Here is a 22654-nt window from a genome sequence, read left to right as displayed (position 1 = left end):
TCTCTTCCCCACAACCCTAAAAGGGCAGCCTGAGACTAGAAACACTTAATGAAAACCTGAAATATCTGACTGACTTTAAAAATGGCTGCTTAACGGTCTGTTGTGCTGAAGAGTATGCAGATCAATTGTCCTGAGTTTATGGACGGCATGCATGTTCAAGGCGTGACTCTAGAACTACTAAAACCAAAAGATCACAGTAGGCAAGCAACTGGCATGTTCTGAAAAGGGAAGATGGCTGCCTCCATATTCCTTCATCTCGGGCTTTGCTTTACAGTGCTGCAGCCTCCAGACTGATAGACAGTGCTGACAAGCAGCTTAAGTGTCTCACTCTGCACTTGGCACTGGAAAAATGCTGTAATCCTGCAGGATAAGGCTGTTCTTTTTATAAAACCGCTGACATCACACTGGAATGGAAGAGGAATATTTGTGTCTTTAGGGTGATTATTAGAGTCTGGGAGTTCTGAAATGATTTTACCTTGGGTGCCATCACACCTAATTATTTTTATTTACAATATTTTATATAGTGCAAACCTATCATGCATTAAGTTTTAAATTACAAGAAGCAATTCACATCTCTTGGAGTATCACAAGTCTTATTACAGTTTAGGGCCATTTAATCCCGACACAGGCCAGTTGACAAACAAACATATATGCTTTTGGGATTTAGGAAGAAAACTGAGCACCTTGCATAGACTCATGATAAAAGTACCCCTGAACTGAGAAGGGGGTTTGATTGCTGTCCGTTTTGTGAATGTCACAGCACCATCCTCTTATTCCAGTGCCCCCAGGGGGCCCCACACTACACACTAGAAAGTTAAATATGGGCAGGGAGGAAGTGGCATTTATCTTCCTCAGGAATGCCCCCGGTCATGCCCACTTGTACTGTGCAATTTATTATCCTTTTACATATACTCCAGGGTCCCTTTGCTGTTCTTTTTTCCTTGTTGGTTCTCCCGTTCTGCTGCCATTTTCACCGCTGTGGTGCTGACCCGGAAGTAACCTGGAAGTATTTCTGGGTCAACACCCTAGAGGTGAAAATGCCAGCATATACAAGAGGAAACTGCGCAATGGGAGAGGAGAGAGCTGACAGGACGAAAAAGACAGCAAAGGGAACCTGAAGTAGGCGAGTCATGCAGTGACTTTTTTTTTTTTAACGTTACTAAATACACAATTCAGGAGTATTTTAATCAATTTGAAATCCTGACACACATGTAAAGTGCTTTGTAGCATATTTATATTTATTATTTATTATGTAAATGCTATCTCACTATGGTGAGACAGCTAATTTTGGCGGATCGTAACAGCCGGGATTTGGCCGCAGCCATAGGGGAATAGTTTTAGAGAGGAAAAAGGAAACTTTCTAGAGCAAGATGATCTACAGTGGTTTGCAAAAGTATTCGGCCCCCTTGAAGTTTTCCACATTTTGTCATATTACTGCCACAAACCTGAATCAATTTTATTGGAATTCCACATGAAAGACCAATACAAAGTGGTGTCCACGTGAGAAGTGGAATGAAAATCATACATTATTCCAAACCTTGTTTCTTTTAAAATAACTGCAAAGTGGGGTGTGTGTAATTATTCAGCCCCCTGAGTCAATACTTTGTAGAACCACTTTTTGATGCAATTACAGCTGCCAGTCTTTTAGGGTATGTCTCTACCAGCTTTGCACATCTAGAGACTGAAATCCTTGACCATTCTTTTCAAAACAGCTCCAGCTCAGTCAGATTAGATGGACAGAGTTTGTGAACAGCAGTTTTCAGATCTTGCCACAGATTCTCGATTGGATTTAGATCTGGACTTTGACTGGGCCATTCTAACACATGGATATGTTTTTTTTAAACCATTCCATTGTTGCCCTGGCTTTATGTTTAGGGTAGTTTTTCGTTCTGGAAGGTGAACCTCCGCCCCAGTCCATTTTGGTCTCATCTGACCAGAGCACCTTCTTCCACATGTTTGCTGTGTCCTCCACATGGCTTGTGGCAAACTGCAAACAGGACTTCTTATGCTTTTCTGTTCACAATGGCTTTCTTCTTGTCACTCTTCCATAAAGGCCAGCTTTGTGCAGTGCACGACTAATAGTTTTCCTGTGGACAGATTCCCCCACCTGAGCTGTAGATCTCTGCAGCTCATCCAGAGTCACCATGGGCCTCTTGACTGCATTTCTGATCAGCACTCTCCTTGTTCGACCTGTGAGTTTAGGTGGGCGGCATTGTCTTGGTAGGTTTACAGTTGTGCCATACTCCTTCCATTTCTGAATGATCGCTTGAACAGTGCTCTGTGGGATGTTCAAGGCTTTAGAAATCCTTTTTGTAGCCTAAGCCTGCTTTACATTTCGCAATAACTTTATCCCTGACCTGTCTGGTGTGTTCTTTGGACTTCACGGTGTTGTTGCTCCCAATATTCTCTTAGACAACCTCTGAGGCCGTCACAGAGCAGCTGTATTTATACTGACATTAGATTACACACAGGTGCACTCTATTTAGTCATTAGCACTCATCAGGCAATGTCTATGGGCAACTGAGTGCACTCAGATCAAAGGGGGCTGAATAATTATGTATTCCCCACTTTGCAGTTATTTATTTGTAAAAAATGTTTGGAATCATGTATGATTTTTGTTCCACTTTTCACGTGTACACCACTTTGTATTGGTCTTTCATGTGGAATTCCAATAAAATTGATTCATGTTTGTGGCAGTAATATGACAAAATGTGGAAAACTTCAAGGGGGCCAAATACTTTTTCAAACCACTGTATATTACAGCTTCACCTTGGGCCCAAACTTAGGCGCACGTTTTTGAACGTATGCCTCACTTCAGAGACCTTGGCCACTTTACCACTGCTTTACTATTTCATACACACCTTATATTACACCTGTTGTCCTTAACCCTTATTTTATTTATTTATTTGTTGCATTTATAAAGCGCCAACATATTACGCAGCGCTGGTAACCCTTTGGAATGTAAGGCCGATAGGCCAGGGCTCTCTTTCCCTTTGTCTCTCAATGCTGAGTAATATGCATACATCTCTTCCTATGTAAAATTGGTCTTGTTGATTGTTCACTACATCAGCTGTAAGCCACCATTTTCTTGTATTGGTAACTGTTATGTTGTATTGTTATACATTGGCCTCAATTCACTAAGCTTTATCAAACACTTTATCAAACATTTGATAATTTACCTCATGGGTAAAATCTAATTTTGAATTCACAAAGGTGTCATAGATATATTGAACGTTTTATCAATAAAGCATTCGATAAATATACTGTATAACACCTTATTGAATTCAAAATTAGATTTTACCCATGAGGTAAATTATCAAACGTTTGATAAAGTGTTTGATAAAGCTTAGTGAATTGAGGCCATTGTATTCTGTTGTAAAGTGCCACGGAAGATGCTGGCACTATATAAATATAAATCAATAATAATATACTTCATGCATATAACATCATTGCTGCAAGTCAATCCTGGGTCTCTAGTGCTACAAGGTAAAAGCGGGAGTCCCTTAAATATTAAGATAAGGCTTTGTAAACACTGGCATTTATTTTAGATCTAATAACGTAACAACTTAAATGCATTGCTGTGTTCATATCACCTCTCTCAGCCAGCCAGCTAGCTAGCCCACCCACTGAGTTCAAAGTAATCAGAATTGAACTCCAAACACAACATAGTCAAACAGGCTGCAAGGCAAACATAATTCAGAACGTATTTTAAACACAGGTTAAGATTCATAGGATACGATTTCTCTATATGATCTGATTCAGAATTCAACCCATGTGTATAGTGTTTCAGAACTGCAGATAAAACTAAAGAGATGAATATCTCTGTGTTCAAGCTCTAAGATTAATTTGCTAAAACAAAACACAGAAAGGTGGAATTGCACGCAAATTTCACAAAATCATTAAAAATACTGTTGCTCAATCTATAGCATAGAATAGATATTTATATAAATTGCATACAATCCTGAGACACATAAAATAACCTCTAAGGTTGACTAAGCAGGTACAGCCCCAAATAAATATGTATAAAGCCAGCACTATTTATAAATTAAGCTAGCTGCCTGGAATCCACCAGGAATAGAATAGTTCTGGAGTAGATGTGACTTGCATAGTTAAAAGAAGTGTACAAACAAGGCAGTCCGTGCACCGCTTCTAGGATTGCTTTATTTCCCATGGCACTTTTTTTATTTTTTTTTTACACATGGCAGATGTATACCGATCCATTGCTTAGCATAATATTATGGATGGATCAAACCTTATGCAGGATCCATGTTGGTACGGGTGAGGGAGGGTGACCAGGGAATGATCGGACGGCGCTACAGCCGTTTCACGCCGGTGTGGTGCTTATTCACGTGCATATGTCCAGGGCAATGGCGGCGGGCCGGGCTTCCGAGATGAAACCATTAAGCCCCGCCTGTCACACTCACCATTGGCTCAGGGGACTGGAATGTGGGAGGGTGAAGGGGAGGAGGATCGCCACACAGCGGCAAAAAAGTGACAGGGGTAAGACCTAGCGGTAAGACATTCCCATGTGTCATGGGAAATAAAGCAACCCTAGAAGCGGTGCACGGACTGCCTTGTTTGTACTCCTATCAGGCAGTGTGTTTTCTATACAAGTCTGTATGCACACTTTGTTTTGCCATACCCTGAGCCAAACAGTGTTGAATATGACAGAGTACAGTGCAGTGGACCAATTCATCCCCCAATTACCGAGTGCCAAATAAAACTCCTCTTTTGTATACCATAGTTAAAAGAAGGACCATATCGGATCCAAATTACGTAACATTCTTTTTTCAGTAAATATAAGATTGAGTTGCAAAAGACAATATCCGACTATTGCTTATATTGGTGAGTTATATACAGCTTCATAGACTATTGAGCTGGCCACCTGATGCATCCACAGACTGTCCAGTCACAGCAGCTTGATATTCGGTGTGCTTAAACATGCAAGTGTGCAGAGTGGATCAACATGGTCCCATTGTTTGAGCTAATGCCAAGAAAGCTCACTTGTAGTCACCTACACACAATATTGGGTGTGCTCACACCATGCGTCAATGTCCCTAAAATGTAGATTGCCAATAAAGTATATATGTATAGCACTGTCTTCAGTTAAACAAGATGAGACATAATACGGTCCCAAACTGGAGCTATAAAAAGTGGATCTCAGCTGTCCAATGGTAGCAGATGTACTGGCATTATCACTGCTGGTAAAAGTCCTGGTTGTCATAGTCCTGGCATGCAGGGAATCGCATACATAGCAGTTCTTTTCATGGCTGAGTGTGCATCACCCCCATGGGTTAGTGAATGATTGTACCGGCCAGTATGAGGGGAATTTTAGTTACAGAGACCGGGAGATTGAAACACGCTGCACAGCTGATCCAAAATCTCTTCATATTTGAGGTGTTGTCCCAGCTTATGCATAACCTTGTCCTCCTTACCCTTGGTGGTCACACGATTGGGAGCATACAGTGATTTGTGAATGAAGTAGAAAAAAATACATATCCTAAAAATAATCACTATGAACTTCATTACTAATAGTAGTTAAAGATGCAGCTGTGTAGTGACTCACTAATGTGTAATTTGGGACAAACCCTTAAATTCATGCTGTAAACTATATTTTATATATGATGACACCTCTTGTAAACGCAGGCAGCAATCTAATTATTGTAGTCCATAAAATAACCCATGTTGTGAGTGTCTTAATTAGTGTTGACCGGTTATGTCTCTGTTCGGTTTGAAGGCTGTTTGGACAAGCAGGGCAGAATGTTCAGTATTCAAAATGACCTGAAGCTAATTACCATCAAAGTCGATGTAGAAACATTCGAGTAATTTGTTCTGGTCTCAACAGCGGACAAACATGGCATGGGAATCGCACCATATGTCTAAATAACCATATGCTGCTATTTTAATAAAGGGAAAAAAACATGGTTGGAAATGGCTGTTTTATATGTACTGTAAAGCACAGTGGAAAATGTCAGTGCTGTAGAAGTACAAAATAAAGTTATACATTTTTCAACCATGCCATTTTTAAACACGAACCCTAAAAGCTTGGGTCCAAAAGGAGTAACAAATCCTTCTCAAAAATGCTGGTGCTTTAGAGAGTGATTTTAAGGGCCTATTTCCACTAGCATGCGTTCAAATCGCGTACGGAAATCCGCATCTGTTTTTAATGTGGATACGCGTTCCGCATACACGGTTTTATGCAAAAATATGCGTTGCGACTTGAAAACTGCCCAGCAACAATACATTTCACATGTCACGTGTTTGCTGGGTAATCCGCGTTAGCAACATCTGCACACTAAACAAGCAGTGCTTTCTAGAGCGATTTCAAGGAATTTAAATTTGTACCCTGCATTCCTTGAATAAAATTGCTCCGAAAATGCGGATACCACGACTGCAATTTCAGCAAATAGCAATTGATCCTGTGGTATCAGTGCCATAGGCTTGTATTGCCCCAGCTTTTTTGAAATCACAGCGGATTTCTAGAAAGCACTGCAGGAAGCACTCTAGTGGGCACTGGGCCTAAATCTCATTTCCACATTGTTCTCATGTTTCCTTCACCCACCCTTCAAAATCCTCCCCATACTTCCAATAGTAATTTCTCAACTTTGGGGGTCACATTCTATCATCTAGCTGGACTGCTGAAGCCACTTCAATTCAGATTGAAAATGTTTTTTTTTACTATGGGGTCAACATTTTCTGCTATACACAGTTAAAACACACACTGGAAGGACAATAAAATGTATAAACACGGAAGTTCACACACTGTACAATTGTAACATTAAGCAACATGAGCAAAAAATACATAAATAGTGTGTGTGGTATGAAAACATCCTGCAATGCAGTCACAAGTTCATTTGATAGAATAAGTACAACGTAAATGAGAAAAGCAAGGGGAGGACCCTGCCCCGGCGAGCTTGCAGGTTAGTGAGTTGGCTACATAAGGGCCCTTATTCAATACACATTTTCTCTTAGGAGATTATTTTTCATTGTTTGTTTAAAATAACGTTGCAATTGAAAAGGTGCCAAAACGTCCACATTGACCGCTGATGCAGATGAGAGAATTATTCTGAAGAGGGAACTGACAGATTTAAAGCATATTAACCCTTTCCAATCTATTTTCTCCATCACCCATGTCCCCTCAGCATGTACTTTTTTTGGATGGACTTTGTCTGATACTTTGAGAATGGATTCGGCGGCGATCAATGTGTTGGGGGGGAGTGAGACTGACGCCGTGCAGGACTAGATCCTGCAGCTTCTCCCCTAGTGGCAGCCATGTTTTCGTGTTTCTGACTGTGTTCGACAATGGACCTATACTGGAAAATTCCGATGGCAGGCATATTCCGACACAGGTTTGGAAAGGTTTAAGGCTGTGTTTGGTTTCCAGGCTCAAGGCATGGCATACAAGGTGTGGAAGAGTTTTCTAAGAGAGGTTTAGCTTATGACAAGTCCTGGATGTGTGAGGGTGGAAGGTAACCCCAACTAATGGACATAATCATTTCATGTGTGAAGGTTGTATTGTGATGGTACCTGGAAATTAATAAGTAACTGCATGGATGGAATCAACTTACAGAGTGCTTTATAAGAGAGGAAACTTGATCTTATGGGTAACTTGCAGCCAATGGAGGCATAGGCAATGAGTGGCTGCCCTTGGAGAGCAGGAGCAAAGGCTGATGAGTTAAAGGGATACTGTAGGGGGGGGTCAGGGGAAAATGAGCTGAACTTACCCGGGGCTTCTAATGGTCCCCCGCAGACATCCTGTGTTGGCGCAGCCACTCACCGATGCTCTGGCTCCGCCTCCAGTTCACTTCTGGAATTTCAGACTTTAAAATCTGAAAACCACTGCGCCTGCGTTGCCGTGTCCTCGATCCCGCTGATGTCATCAAGAGCGCACAGCGCAGGCCCAGTATGGTCTGTGTCTGCGCAGTACACTCCTGGTGACATCAGCGGGAGCGAGGACACGGGCGTGCAGGCGCAGTGGTTTTCTGACTTTAAAGTCAGAAATTCCAGAAGTGAACTGGAGGTGGGGCCGGAGCATCGGTGAGTGGCTGCGCCAACACAGGATGTCTGCGGGGGACCATTAGAAGCCCCGGGTAAGTTCAGCTCATTTTTCCCCGACCCCCCCCCTACAGTAGTGTTCAGTAGGAACTGAATAGACAGCATACTGTACTTTTGTAGGCTGTGAAGTAGAATTTAGCAGTTGTTAAGAGTGGATAGGATTAACAAATTACCTTGTGCCATTAACAGCCAGTGGGTGCGGGGATGAGTTAGTATTTGAGTCATAGACGGTGAAAGAGCATCAGGAAGAAATACATAATGCAATAGACTGTTGATGCCTAGTAGTGCGAGCCAGGAGAAGAAGAAAATAATGGACAATGTCAAAGAACTAGCAGAGGTCGAGAACTTGAGTATGGAGAATTGGCTTGTGGATTATGCTACGAGTAGGTCATTATTGTCTGTAAACTTGTGGGGGCAGAAGCCAAACTGAAGGAAGTCAAAGGAGGCGTTACCGTAGTAGAAAGAAATTCAGAAGGTTCTGGATGTGCTGTTCCAGCAGTTTAGAAGCAAAGATGAGAACCAAGATAGGACAGTAGCTAGAGCTCAAGGGTCCAAAGATAGTTATTTTATCACTGGCATGGAAGTTTTCATGTATGTTCTCCTACAGATTTTTTTTCATCGATTTTATTTATTTTCTTTTTTTTCACACACTTCAATTAGCCAGTAGTTGACAAAACCATTCTGAGTCTACTTCTTTCTGTAGAAGTGTAAACAGTATACCTAGAGAGATTCATGGCTTCCCGGATGCAGAAAACATTTTGGGAATTGCCTTATAGACTTGCATATAAGCCGAGGTACCCATTTTTCCCCTTAGAAACTGAAGAAACACAGAAGAGCCGCCGCCATGAGTGAGCGGGAAGCTGCTCTTTCCGCGCATGGCGGAGCGCATGGGCCTGTTTCGAGTAGTCTGACCCAGCGCGGGGAGGCCGCCGCCGGGGCTGATGGCGGTGCGACCAACCTCGCGCATGAGTCAGCAAGCACATTGCAAGACAGTACTGGTGTGGCTGGGACTGATAGTCTACCAAGATTCAGAATGACGCGCATGCGCGCAGAGAGGCAAAACTTATATGGCAGCCAGAAGTAGGTCAGCTGACAATTCTGTGTCCTCTCATTGGTCCAGCACTTAGGGAGGTGCTGGAAAGTAGCTGTGTATATATACTGCTGGCTGTTCAGTTGCTGGTTGTCTGGCGTTGCGATCACTATGTGGTAGCACTCAGACCTGAGTCAGATCCTAAAGTGTGCCGGGACCAGCTGGAGCTGTAATCCTACACTTAGCTAGATTCTGTTGATAGTTTTAAGTACTAGTTTGATTGTGATTATCTGTTATGACCGTTTGCTTGTCTGACTATTCTTCTGAGCTCTGATCCTGTACCTCGCTATTCTGATACTCTGTTGCCGAACCCCGGCTCGCATCTGCCTCCTGATTCTGTACCTCGATATTTCTGATACCCTGTTGCCGAACCCTGCTTGTTTATTCATCCCCGCATCTGCCTTCTGAATCTGTACTGTATCTGTCTGTGTGGTTACAACCTGGCTTGTCCAACCTCGAGAACCGACCTTACTGTTAGAGGCGGTTCCCAGTCCTGGTAGTGACACTTCCCCCTGAGTGTCACTCTCAGGTTGTCCTTCCTACTCTCAGCCTGACTCCTCCTCCCGGGAGAGTTTAGGTTTTCTGAAGGAATTTGTGCAGTACTCCTTACTGCTCTGAGGCCTAGTCCTCTAAGTATTACAGTTGCACCAAACACTCTTACTCAACTCAGGTGTCCAGAGGTTAGCATATATATCTGATTATCGGTGATACTGCAGATCATCAATAATCTGGTATATATCTGTATTCCCAGTGATACTGCAGATCACCGGTAATCAGATCCTCTCTGTTACACCGATCGTTACAGAAACCAGGAGAAAGATGATTTACTCACATATAAGCTCCCTCCCCAGTATAACCCCCTCTACAGTAGCCTGATGTGCCCCCAGTACAAGTCATCTCCTCTACCCATAGCCAGCTCTGCCCCAAGGATGGTATAGCTGTGTCTGAAGGCGCAACTAGATGGGGTCATAGATACGAGGCAGCGATTGCCACACAAGAAAAATCCCCAATCATTGAACCGCTGACACTTTGCTGGCATGCTCTGCTCCATCGGCATGCTCTGCACACCATGTTGTGGGGATGGCCGGCACAGCAGGGAGCCAGCTGGCAAGATTAGGATCACTAGTGCACGATCCTTACACTCCTCTGCCAGTAACAAAAACCTGCTCCACCATCCGTTCTGGTCCACTAACTCACATATGATCCGAGGGGGTAACTTTTCAGCAATTATTTTGTGCTGAAAAATTAAGCTTATACGCGAGTGTATAAGGTATGAGAAGCTCTTCATTAAGATGCTTGTGTTGCTGGAGTTCTTAGTTTAGTAACATATTATTATCTGACCCTATTCTGCACTATGGAAAATGAAAATAGTTTTGCCCTAGAATCAGGCTTTGCAACTAAGTTATTTGTGCTTTAAAGAGAAACCGTGACCAAGAATTGAACAGTAGCTGATACTCCCTTTTACATGAGAAATCTATCTTTTCAAAAACTGATTATCAGAGGGCTCAGTATGGCTGATATTGTGGGAAAACTGTGAGGACCATAGTCCTGGCAGTTTCCGGTCTGTGAACCTTGTCGCATTGTGGGAAATAGCTGTTTACAGCTGTTTCCAACTGCCAAAAAGAAAACAGCAGCTACTTCCACTGACTTCACCTTCCAGCAGTAAAAATGTCACCATGTGATAAATGTCAGAATGTAAATCAGGGAGAGAAGATTTTACAATGGGCAAATACTGACTAAATCATTTCTACATAATTATTGTAAAAATGAAGCACTTTCTTTATTACCATGTATACGCCGATCCGTGTATAAGCCGAGGTACCCACTTTTCCCTCAAAAACCAGGAAAAAGTTATTGACTTGCATATAAGCCCCCTTCCCAGTATAGCCCCCTCCACAGTAGCCAGATGTTCCCCCAGTACATGTCACCCCCCCCCCCCTCCCCATAGCCAGATGTGCCCCAGGATCATACATCTGTGTGTCAAGAAGCCTCTAAATGGCATAATAGATATGAGACACAATGATTGCTACACAGGAAGAATCCCTGATCATTGCCCTGCTGACATATTGCTTGCATGCTCCACTCCACAAGCCAAGGGACACAGGTACACTTGAGCAGCACATTCTGCACACCATGTTGCAGGGGATGGGGGTCACGGACACAGCAGGGCACAAGCTGGAAAAAGCAGGATCACTAGTGCACAATCCTTACACTCCTCTGCCATTAACAAAGCCTGCTCGACCATCTGTTTTGCTTCACTGACTCTCCTATAAGCCGAGGGGTAACTTTTCAGCACATTTTTATGATGAAAAATTAGGCTTATATGCAAGTATATACAGTACATTATTTTCACTGAAGGAACTGTAACGACAAAACGGCCCCTGGGGGGTACTCACCTCGGGTGGGGGAAGCCTCCGGATCCTAATGAGGCTTCCCACGCCGTCCTCCATCCGTCAGGGGTCTCGCTGTAGCCCTCCGTGCAGCGGTGACGTAATATTTACCTTCCTGGCTCCTGCGCAGGCGCTCTGACGGCTGTCGGCGCCGAAGTTGGCGGAAATACCCGATCTCCGTCGGGTCTGCTCTACTGCGCAGGCGCAAGCTTCCGGCGCCTGCGCAGTAGAGCGGACCCGGCGGAGATCGGGTATTTCCGTCTATTTCCGTGCCGAAAGTCGCCACAGCGCCCCCGCTGGAGCCAGCAAAGGTAAATATTGAACTGACAGTCGGCACAGTCGCCGGCTGTTCGGAGGGCTGCGGCGAGACCCCCGTGGGACAGAGGACGGCGTGGGAAGCCTCATTAGGATCTGGAGGCTTCCCCCACCCGAGGTGAGTACCCCCCAGGGGATCTTTTTGATGTTACAGTGTCTCTTTAAGTAAATATAACAGATTATTTTTTGCTATTTGACGGGAATATACCATTAATATGATTTTTTTTTTTTTTTGTAGCAAACTCTTGAATAATGACATTTTTCATACATGCCTTCTGGCCTGTGCGGTGGAAGTGGTCATGGCTACTTATGGAAGTAAGTGAAACTATTTAGGGTGTGTGTTTCTTTGTGTATCCTTGTATGTAAATATTTGGCATTGGCACCTTTTGCCTTTAACACAGCAGCAGCTAAATTAATGTTCTATCACCTGACACGATATCTCATGATCATTGACGTCTGTGCAGGTGTCTCTCTTTTTGCACCGGTTTGTGGAACGGTTATTGACCCTACTGATTTTATTTAGCCATCTGGTGTTGCATTAGCTTCAGCACCCTCTCCAGTGTACAGTACTTGCTGCATGGCAGTGAGTAGACTTTGCTTGGTGTATAGATTAGATGGACCACTGACCTGAGAGGAATATGGAGGCCGCCATATTTATTTCCTTTTAAACAATGCACATTGTCCGGCTGTACTGCTAATCCTCTGCCTCTAATGCTGGGCATACACGGTTCATTTGAAATTGTCAATCGAGCCGCTGATGGCTCGATTGATTATTTCCGACCTGTCCTATACCCCGCCGGATCGATTCCGCGCTCGATACCGGCGGGGAGAACAATGGGAGCAATCGAAAGGCTGATTAGAAGCGCCTGCGGGTACGAGCGGGAATCGATCCGCGCGGACAAGCGGTGACGCGTTGGCATCGAGCCGCTGGCTCGATACCGGTGCATTATCGAGCCGTGTATGCCCAGCATGATACTTTTTGTCATAACCAGCATGCAGATCTGAAGTTTGACAGATCTGCATGTTGGCAGCCTACCTATCCCTCTCAGGTGAATTGACCTTTAAAGTACATCTGAATTTAGATGATATGGAGGCTGCCATATTTATTTCTTTTTAAACCATACAATACACAATTGGCTGGTCCCCAGCTGATCTTTTATGCGTCGGTAATGTCTGAATCACATACCTGAAACAAGCTTGCAGCTAATCCTTTCTGACTTCAGTCAGAAACATCTGGTCTGCATACTTGTTCGGGGTCTATTGCAAAAGCCTTGTACAAATGCCTGACTAAAGTCTGCTGAGGTGAGCGATAATGGCCCCAGCTCCGTAATGCTGAATACACACAGTTCGTTCCCGCAGCGAATGCGCCGCTCGATTCCCGACGAATCGATTATTCCTGAACATTTCCGAGCGCATTTCTATGATTTTTAGGTCAATTGCCATGTAAAGTATGGAAAATCGACCTTACGATCCATCGAAAAGCGAATCGGACATGTCGGAAAGAAATGAATCGACGGGAATCGAGTGCGGGAACGAACCGTGTGTTTCCAGCATAAGTGATCCACCTGGCGGATCAACTTGGCCGAGGGATGGACACCTTCTTTGTGCCTACCGCTTTCCCTGCCCACCGAGTGATGTAAGGCACTCGCTGCTCCACCTTTGAGATGATAGATGATATCATGCCCACATTATCTTAATGCTGTACAAAAGCTTTAAAGGACCTGATCGTGTAGATTTATGAAAGAAATGAGCAGTTGAAATACTAATCACTCTGTGAACACAAAACACATTTCTTTTCATTCTTCTAGGAAATCTCTCTCACAGTCAATCCAATGCAGAAACAGCCGTGTCCTTTCCATGGATTCTGCATGTATTTGATCAGAAAGCCTTTGATTTCTACAAGGTGATTGAAAGCTTTATTAAAGCTGAACCAAGTTTAACAAAAGACATGATCAAACACCTTGAACACTGCGAGCACATGATCATGGAGAGTCTGGCCTGGCAGGCGGTGAGTAATTTCAAGGTCTTGAATGTGCTTTGGTTTTACAATAATTTAGTAGCTGTGCATAGACTGATTTTTGAAGGACTAAATAAGAGTGGAAATGGGGTAATATTGGAACAGCCATTGTTAACCTTCTAGTCCCTGCTGGGGTAGATCTTAAGGTGGCCTAAAGAGTTAGGGGGCCTTCATGTTGCACATCTAGACTGTTATTACATGGCTTCACAACTATCTCAATTAGTTGCCGTAAATGCAAGTGAACAACCCCTCTCTGGGTTACTCTGGAGTCACATTTGTTATCCCCCTGATGCTGTCTGGGGTAAGTGGGTTAAACAGGTGAACCTTCAGGCCATCAGAAAATTGTCCCCATTTCAGCCCATTCTTTTGGTATATGGAAGCAGAGTAGATGTAAACCTATACTGAAGTCACTAATTAGCTGTATGACGGAAATATTTAACCACTTGCCGACCGCCCACAGCCCATGGGCGGCGGCAAAGTGGATGCCTTAAGGACCGCAATACGCCTTAGGGCGTTGCGTCCTTTTCCTATGCCGGGGGAGCGATCGCGTCATTGATGACGCGCTTACCCCGGCAACTGGCTCCGCCCACTCGCCGTAACATCCCGCCGGCCATACGGAAGCGCCGGCGGGATGTTAACCCCGCGATTGCCGCTACAAAGTGTATAATACACTTTGTAATGTATACAAAGTGTATTATACAGGCTGCCTCCTGCCCTGGTGGTCCCAGTGTCCGAGGGACCACCAGGGCAGGCTGCAGCCACCCTAGTCTGCACCCAAACACACTGATCTGCCCCCCCCGCCCACTGATCGCCCACAGCACCCCTCAGACCCCCCCCTGCCCACCCCCCAGACCCCTGTTTGCACCCAATCACCCCCCTAATAACCCATCAATCACTCCCTGTCACTATCTGTCAACGCTATTTTTTTTTATCCCCCCCCCCCTGCCCCCTGCCTCCTCCTGATCACCCCCCCACCCCTCAGATTCTCCCCAGGACCCCCCCTGACCCCCCCCCCCCCCCTGTGTACTGTATGCATCTATCCCCCCTGATAACCTGTCAATCACCTGTCAATCACCCATCAATCACCCATCAATCACCCCCTGTCACTGCCACCCAACAATCAGCCCCTAACCTGCCCCTTGCGGGCAATCTGATCACCCACCCACACCAATAGATCGCCCGCAGATCCGATATCAGATCACCTCCCAAATCCATTGTTTACATCTATTCTCTCCTCTAAACACCCACTAATTACCCATCAATCACCCCCTATCACCACCTGTCACTTTTACCTATCAGATCAGACCCTAATCTGCCCCTTGCGGGCACCCAATCACCCGCCAACACGCTCAGATTGCCCTCTGACCCCCCCTTATCAATTCGCCAGTGCATTAATTACATCTGTTCTTCCCTGTAATAACCCACTGATCACCTGTCAATCACCTATCACCCATCAATCACCCCCTGTCACCCCCTGTCACTGCCACCCATCAATCAGCCCCTAACCTGCCCCTTGCGGGCAATCTGATCACCCACCCACACCAATAGATCGCCCGCAGATCCGACATCAGATCACCTCCCAAATCCATTGTTTACATCTATTCTCTCCTCTAAACACCCACTAATTACCCATCAATCACCCCCTATCACCACCTGTCACTTTTACCTATCAGATCAGACCCTAATCTGCCCCTTGCAGGCACCCAATCACCCGCCAACACGCTCAGATTGCCCTCTGACCCCCCCTTATCAATTCACCAGTGCATTAATTACATATGTTCTCCCCTGTAATAACCCACTGATCACCTGTCAATCACCTGCCAATCACCTATCACCCATCAATCACCCCCTGTCACTGCCACCCATCAATCAGCCCCTGTCATTGCCACCCATCAATCACCCCCTGTCACTGCCACCCATCAATCAGTCCCTAACCTGCCCCTTGCGGGCAATCTGATCACCCACCGACACCATCCGATCGCCTGCAGACCCGCAGTCAGATCACCTCCCAAGTGCATTGCATCTGTTCTCTCCTCTAAACACCCACTAATTACCCATCAATCACCCCCTGTCACTGCTACCCATCAGATTAGACCCCCATCTGCCCCTAGGGCACCCAATCACCCGCCCACACCCTCAGACCCCAGCCCTGATCACCTCGCCATTGCATTACTTGCATCTATTCCCCCCACTAATCACACCTTGAGACACCCATCAATCACCTCCTGTCACTACCTGTCACCCCCTAGCACACCTACCCATTAGATCAGGCCCTAATTTGCCCCGTGTGGGCTCCTGATCACTCGGCCAAACCCTCAGATCCCCCTCAGACCCCCTTCCGATCACCTCCCCAGTGCATTGAGTGCATCTATTTTCCCCTCTAATCACCCCCTGAGACACCCATCAATCACCTCCTGTCACCCCCCTAGCACTCCTATCCATCAGATCAGGCCCAATACAACCTGTCATCTAAAAGGCCACCCTGCTTATGACCGGTTCCACAAAATTCGGCCCCTCATAGACCACCTGTCATCAAAATTTGCAGATGCTTATACCCCTGAACAGTCATTTTGAGAAATTTGGTTTCCAGACTCCTCACGGTTTTGGGCCCGTAAAATGCCAGCGCGGTATAGGAACCCCACAAGTGACCCCATTTTAGAAAAAAAGACACTCCAAGGTATTCTGTTAGGTGTATGACGAGTTCATAGAATATTTTATTTTTTGTCAAAAGTTAGCGGAAATTGATTTTTATTGTTTTTTTTTTCACAAAGTGTCATTTTTCACTAACTTGTGACTAAAAGTAAAATCTTCTATGACCTCGCCATACACCTAATGGAATACCTTGGGGTGTCTTCTTTCTAAAATGGGGTCACTTGTGGGGTTCCTATACTGCCCTGGCATTTTAGGGGCCCTAAACCGTGAGGAGTAGTCTAGAAAACAAATGCCTCAAAATGACCTGTGAATAGGACGTTGGGCCCCTTAGCGCACCTAGGCTGCAAAAAAAGTGTCACACGTGGTATCGCCGTACTCAGGAGAAGTAGTATAATGTGTTTTGGGGTGTATTTTTACACATACCCATGCTGGGTGGGAGAAATCTCTCTGTAAATGGACAATTGTGTGTAAAAAAAATCAAACAATTGTCATGTACAGAGATATTTCTCCCACCCAGCATGGGTATGTGTAAAAATACACCCCAAAACACATTATACTTCTTCTCCTGAGTACGGCGGTACCACATGTGTGGCACTTTTTTACACCCTAAGTGCGCTAAGGGGCCCAAAGTCCAATGAGTACCTTTAGGATTTCACAGGTCATTTCGCGACATTTGGTTTCAAGACTACTCCTCACGGTTCAGGGCCCCTAAAATGCCAGGGCAGTATAGGAACCCCACAAATGACCCCATTCTAGAAAGGAGACAACCAAAGGTATTCCATTAGGTGTATGGCGAGGTCATAGAAGATTTTATTTTTTGTCACAAGTTAGCGGAATATGACACTTTGTGAAGAAAAACAATTCAAATCAATTTCCGCTAACTTGTGGCAAAAAATAAAATCTTCTATGAACTCACCATACTCCTAACGGAATACCTTTGGGTGTCTTCTTTGTAAAATGGGGTCATTAGTGGGGTTCCTATACTGCCCTGGCATTTTAGGGGCCCTAAACCGTGAGGAGTAGTCTTGAAACAAAAATGACCTGTGAAATCCTAAAGGTACTCATTGGACTTTGGGCCCTTTAGCGCAGTTAGGGTGCAAAAAAGTGCAACACATGTGGTATTGCCGTACTCGGGAGAAGTAGCATAATGTGTTTTGGGGTGTATTTTTACACATACCCATGCTGGGTGGGAGAAATACTTCTGTAAATGACAATCTTTTGATTTTTTTACACACAATTGTCCATTTACAGAGTTATTTCTCCCACCCAGCATGGGTATGTGTAAAAATACACCCCAAAACACATTATACTACTTCTCCTGAGTACGGCGATACCACATGTGTGGCACTTTTTTGCACCCTAACTGCGCTAAAGGGCCCAAAGTCCAATGAGTACCTTTAGGATTTCACAGGTCATTTTGCGGAATTTGATTTCCAGACGACTACTCATGGTTTAGGGCCCCTAAAATGCCAGGGCAGTATAGGAACCCCACAAATGACCCCATTTTAGAAAGAAGACACCCAAAGGTATTCCGTTAGGAGTATGGTGAGTTCATAGAAGTTTTTATTTTTTTGTCACAAGTTAGCGGAAATTGATTTTAATTGTTTTTTTTCACAAAGTGTCATGTTCCACTAACTTGTGACAAAAAATAAAATCTTCTATGAACTCACCATACTCCTAACGGAATACCTTGGGGTGTCTTCTTTCTAAAATGGGGTCATTTGTGGGGTTCCTATACTGCCCTGGCATTTTAGGGGCCCTAAACCATGAGGAGTAGTCTAGAAACCAAATGTCGCAAAATGACCTGTGAAATCGTAAAGGTACTCATTGGACTTTGGGCCCTTTAGCGCAGTTAGGGTGCAAAAAAGTGCCACACATGTGGTATCGCCGTACTCAGGAGAAGTAGTATAATGTGTTTTGTGGTGTATTTTTACACATACCCATGCTGGGTGGGAGAAATAACTCTGTAAATGGACAATTGTGTGTAAAAAAAATGAAAACATTGTCATTCACAGAGATATTTCTCCCACCCAGCATGGGTATGTGTAAAAATACACCCCAAAACACATTATAGTACTTCTACTGAGTATGGCAATACCACATGTGTGGCACTTTTTTGCAGCCTAACTGCGCTAAGGGGTCCAAAGTCCAATGAGCACCTTTAGGCTTTACAGGGGTGCTTACAATTTAGCACCCCCCAAAATGCCAGGACAGTGAACACACCCCACAAATGACCCCATTTTGGAAAGTAGACACTTCAAGGTATTCAGAGAGGGGCATGGTGAGTCCGTGGCAGATTTCATTTTTTTTTGTCGCAAGTTAGCAGAAATGGAAACTTTTTTTTTTTTTTGTCACAAAGTGTCATTTTCCGCTTACTTGTGACAAAAAATATCTTCTATGAACTCACTATGCCTCTCAGTGAATACTTTGGGATGTCTTCTTTCCAAAATGGGGTCATTTGGGGGGTATTTATACTATCCTGGAATTCTAGCCCCTCATGAAACATGACAGGGGGTCAGAAAAGTCATAGATGCTTGAAAATGGGAAAATTCACTTTTTGCACCATAGTTTGTAAACGCTATAACTTTTACCCAAACCAATAAATATACACTGAATGGGTTTTTTTTTATCAAAAACATGTTTGTCCACATTTTTCGCGCTGCATGTATACAGAAATTTTACTTTATTTGAAAAATGTCAGCACAGAAAGTTAAAAAAATCATTTTTTTGCCAAAATTCATGTCTTTTTTGCTGAATATAATAAAAAGTAAAAATCGCAGGAGCAATCAAATAGCACCAAAAGAAAGCTTTATTAGTGACAAGAAAAGGAGCCAAAATTCATTTAGGTGGTAGGTTGTATGAGCGAGCAATAAACCGTGAAAGCTGCAGTGGTCTGAATGGAAAAAAAGTGCCTGGTCCTTAAGGGGTAAAAAGACTGTGGTCCTCAAGTGGTTAAAGGAATACTATCGATACCCAAGTGTTCTAAAATGACTGTACAAATAATGTCTAAGTAGCTGTGTAAACATTTTCCTACTTTTCATGTTAAATATCAGAGGCAAAAACTGTAATTTATTGAGGGTAGGATTTAGCTATATTGGGACAAATCAATTGCAGAAGGGGTGTCTGCTTCAATGCACAGCCAGAGTTGCATATCAGACTACAGAAACCAAATATCAAACATATCAAACTCTGAAAGTAAAAACCATATGAAAAGCTGTGAGAATTGGTTACATTTCCTCTGCTCTCTTCAGACATTTTAGTCAGAAACACAGGACACAGAAGCTGCAGCTTTCTATCTGTCACACTCAGTTACACTCAGAGTTACACATAGAGTTAACTGATCAAGTGTGAGGGGAATGTCCCCTCTCCTCATGGCTCAGTCAGCCGTCAGTTTTGGCGTCAGTAAAGTTTGAAGGTATTTTGCTAACAGTAAACAAAGAAGTTGCTACTAGAATGTATACACCAGTACTTAGCAGCAGTTCCCAAACAATTCCTGAGGTACACACCTAGCCGCTCACTCCGCTCTTCCAATGAACTTCGCCTAACCGCCACCCGCATCACCCAGTCCCATGCACGCCTCCAGGACTTCTCAAGAGCTGCTCCAACACTATGGAACTCCCTACCTCCACCCATTAGGGCAGCCCCCTCCTTCAACATCTTCAAGAAAGCCCTCAAAACTCACCTATTCACTCTGGCCTACTACCCCTCACAAGTGTTCTAAACCTACAGCTGAACTCTGGTCCCCTACCATTCGTGTCCTTACCTCTCCCTCTAGATTGTAAGCCTTTGGGCAGGGTCCTCCTCCTTTTGTGTCCTACCTGATCTGGCACCTCCATTACTGTGAACCCATGCTATGCATCTGAGTGAACCTAACTTGCCTAATCTCCATGCTCCATCCAGTGACTGACTAAGCATTACCTTGTACTAATACTGTGCTGTGTGATCTGGTTTTCTTGTATTCCTGTATTGTCATATTGCTGTATGTCACCCCTAAATATTATCTGTAACCTAAATTAATGTTCAGCGCTGCGTAATATGTTGGCGCTTTATAAATACAATAAATAAATAAATTCCTGTGTCAATTGAAAAAAATATGTGAATCGATAGTATTCCTTTAATAATCCAGACTTCTCATTGGCCACCATCCCTCTCTAGTTAAGCGGTGGATCAATAAAGGTTTTACTACGGTGGTAAAATATCTTAGAGTTTTTAAGATCGTTTCAATGCCTCAATTCAACACAGAAAATCTCCCATTTGATGAGTATTTTATGGTGGCTCAGATATTCCACTTCTTAAACTCTCTGAGGTCTAATAATTATTCCCTTTAGTACTCTTCTTTTAAGGTGAGATGCAAAGTCTACCCATTGGATAAAAGTCTTGTCATATCTATACTTTATTCTTACTGTGGACTCCAGTATCAAGTATATGTTCCAAATGGACTGGCAAAATGACAATGGCCTCAATTCACTAAGCTTTTCTCCTGTCTTTAATAACGTTTCTAGTTATCACCATGGTGATAATGCATGTAGTATTCAGGAAACATTTTACCTCAGGCAAACCTAAAGCTAACTCTTCTGCCTTTAAAGAACAAGCGACACCCATGCTAACCTAGAAATAAAAAACACATATATAAGTAGATAAATACTACTTCTACTTACATAACAGATGTATTGTGCTATCCACGTAATGATTCCTGTGAATTTTATAAAGGAAAAGCAGAAAATCCTATTCTAGGCAGTGGCCATCTTGCCAAGCTAATGCTGACATCATATCCTCCCTGACTCTTGTTTCCCCCCCCCCCTTCCTTCTCTTGCTCATCGTGTATATGCATTAGCTGCCCTCCTCCCAGAGTCTTCAGACACTCCCACTGAGTTGTATACTAGGAACTACACTGTCTTATCCTCCAATCACTGAGTCACCTCAGCCTTGTTTGTAAACACAAGTGAGCAGAGGTGTTTCAGATAAGAAAGCTAGGCAGGGAAATAAATGGGAGAGGAGGAATATATTATAGACAAAAAGAACTCACAGCATTCAACTCTTTGGCACTGTTTAGCACTAGGGCCAGTGCTCATAAAGTATGTGATAACTCCAAACCATAACAGCAGAAAAAGTTTTGAATGCAGGATTAGCATCTTTATCACTTAATACACTCAGACCAGTTGCTGTTGAAATTTGATTTTTTTATGGTGACAATACCGCTTTAAGTTAACTCTTCAATCCTTAAAAAAAACTCCAGAATTCTAAAGTTAAAGACGGGTTGTTAATTAACTGCATGTGAAAATAACTACAGAGGAGGTAATTTAAAGAAAACCTGAACTGAAAATTAAAAGTCAAAATCAACATGCACAAGTCATACTTACCTCCCGTGTACTCTACTTTTAAATCTTTTTCCTCTCCTGCGTCCTGTTCGTCCACTGTGATCAATGAAATTCTCTGCCCTCCATTTTGAAAATGGCCATTACTCCATAACAGCTTTCTGGTCAGCACACAGTTAAACTGTAACATCGCCCACTTCAGCCATAGGGAAACATGGACACATCAGTTCTCCTCTCAGCTGAAACTGACAGCAACTGATATATTTCAGTTCTGACAAAATGTTGTTAGAACTGGAAGGGATCATTGTCAGAAGAAAATGGTGAGCTTCTGAGAGGAACTGATGGCAATGTAACTATGTAATGTTCATTTGAAGTTACCTCATGTGTTTTATTTGAAATTTTACTCAGTACAGGTTCCCTTTTAAGGAATGAAGAGATGAGATAACTATCTCACTGTGTGGTGGCAAGTTTTCTCTTGCCTTATCTCCAACATGATCTTAGTGAATTGAGGCCATTTAACACTAGCATCTCTGAAGACAGGTAGGCACACTGCTTTACGACCCTCAGTAAGAATAGCCTGTATTATTCATCAATGGAGACCTCCCTACAATTGCTACACAGGTGTTATTACACACCAGCCCAGGCTCATACTTTTCAGCCTTCCACATCTGATTTGAACTTGAGGCTGTCAAGCCAATGGCAATTTGTGGGGCACTTGGTAATCGTACCCTATAGCCCATTCTTTTGGGGACTATATTTGGATATGTACATGCCTGATTTTTAACATCCAGTATATTCATCCATGGATCTATTTATTTTA

The 22654-nt window shown here is 43.7% G+C and overlaps 1 protein-coding gene across 1 annotated transcript in view; it reads left to right on the top strand.

Annotated features, from left to right (window-relative positions):
* The window catches only part of RB1 (RB transcriptional corepressor 1), a 292700-nt gene that overhangs the window by 127337 nt on the left and 142709 nt on the right, over positions 1–22654 (top strand). Inside the window, exons 16-17 of the mRNA XM_068267730.1 lie at positions 12089–12165; positions 13659–13858. Of these exons, the coding sequence (XP_068123831.1) occupies positions 12089–12165; positions 13659–13858 (277 nt within the window). The remainder of the gene's footprint in view (positions 1–12088; positions 12166–13658; positions 13859–22654) is intronic.

This window comes from Hyperolius riggenbachi, chromosome 2 (genome assembly GCF_040937935.1).
Source record: "Hyperolius riggenbachi isolate aHypRig1 chromosome 2, aHypRig1.pri, whole genome shotgun sequence".
In the NCBI taxonomy this organism is placed as follows: Eukaryota; Metazoa; Chordata; class Amphibia; order Anura; family Hyperoliidae; genus Hyperolius; species Hyperolius riggenbachi.
This window is presented reverse-complemented; position numbering and strand designations above follow the sequence as displayed.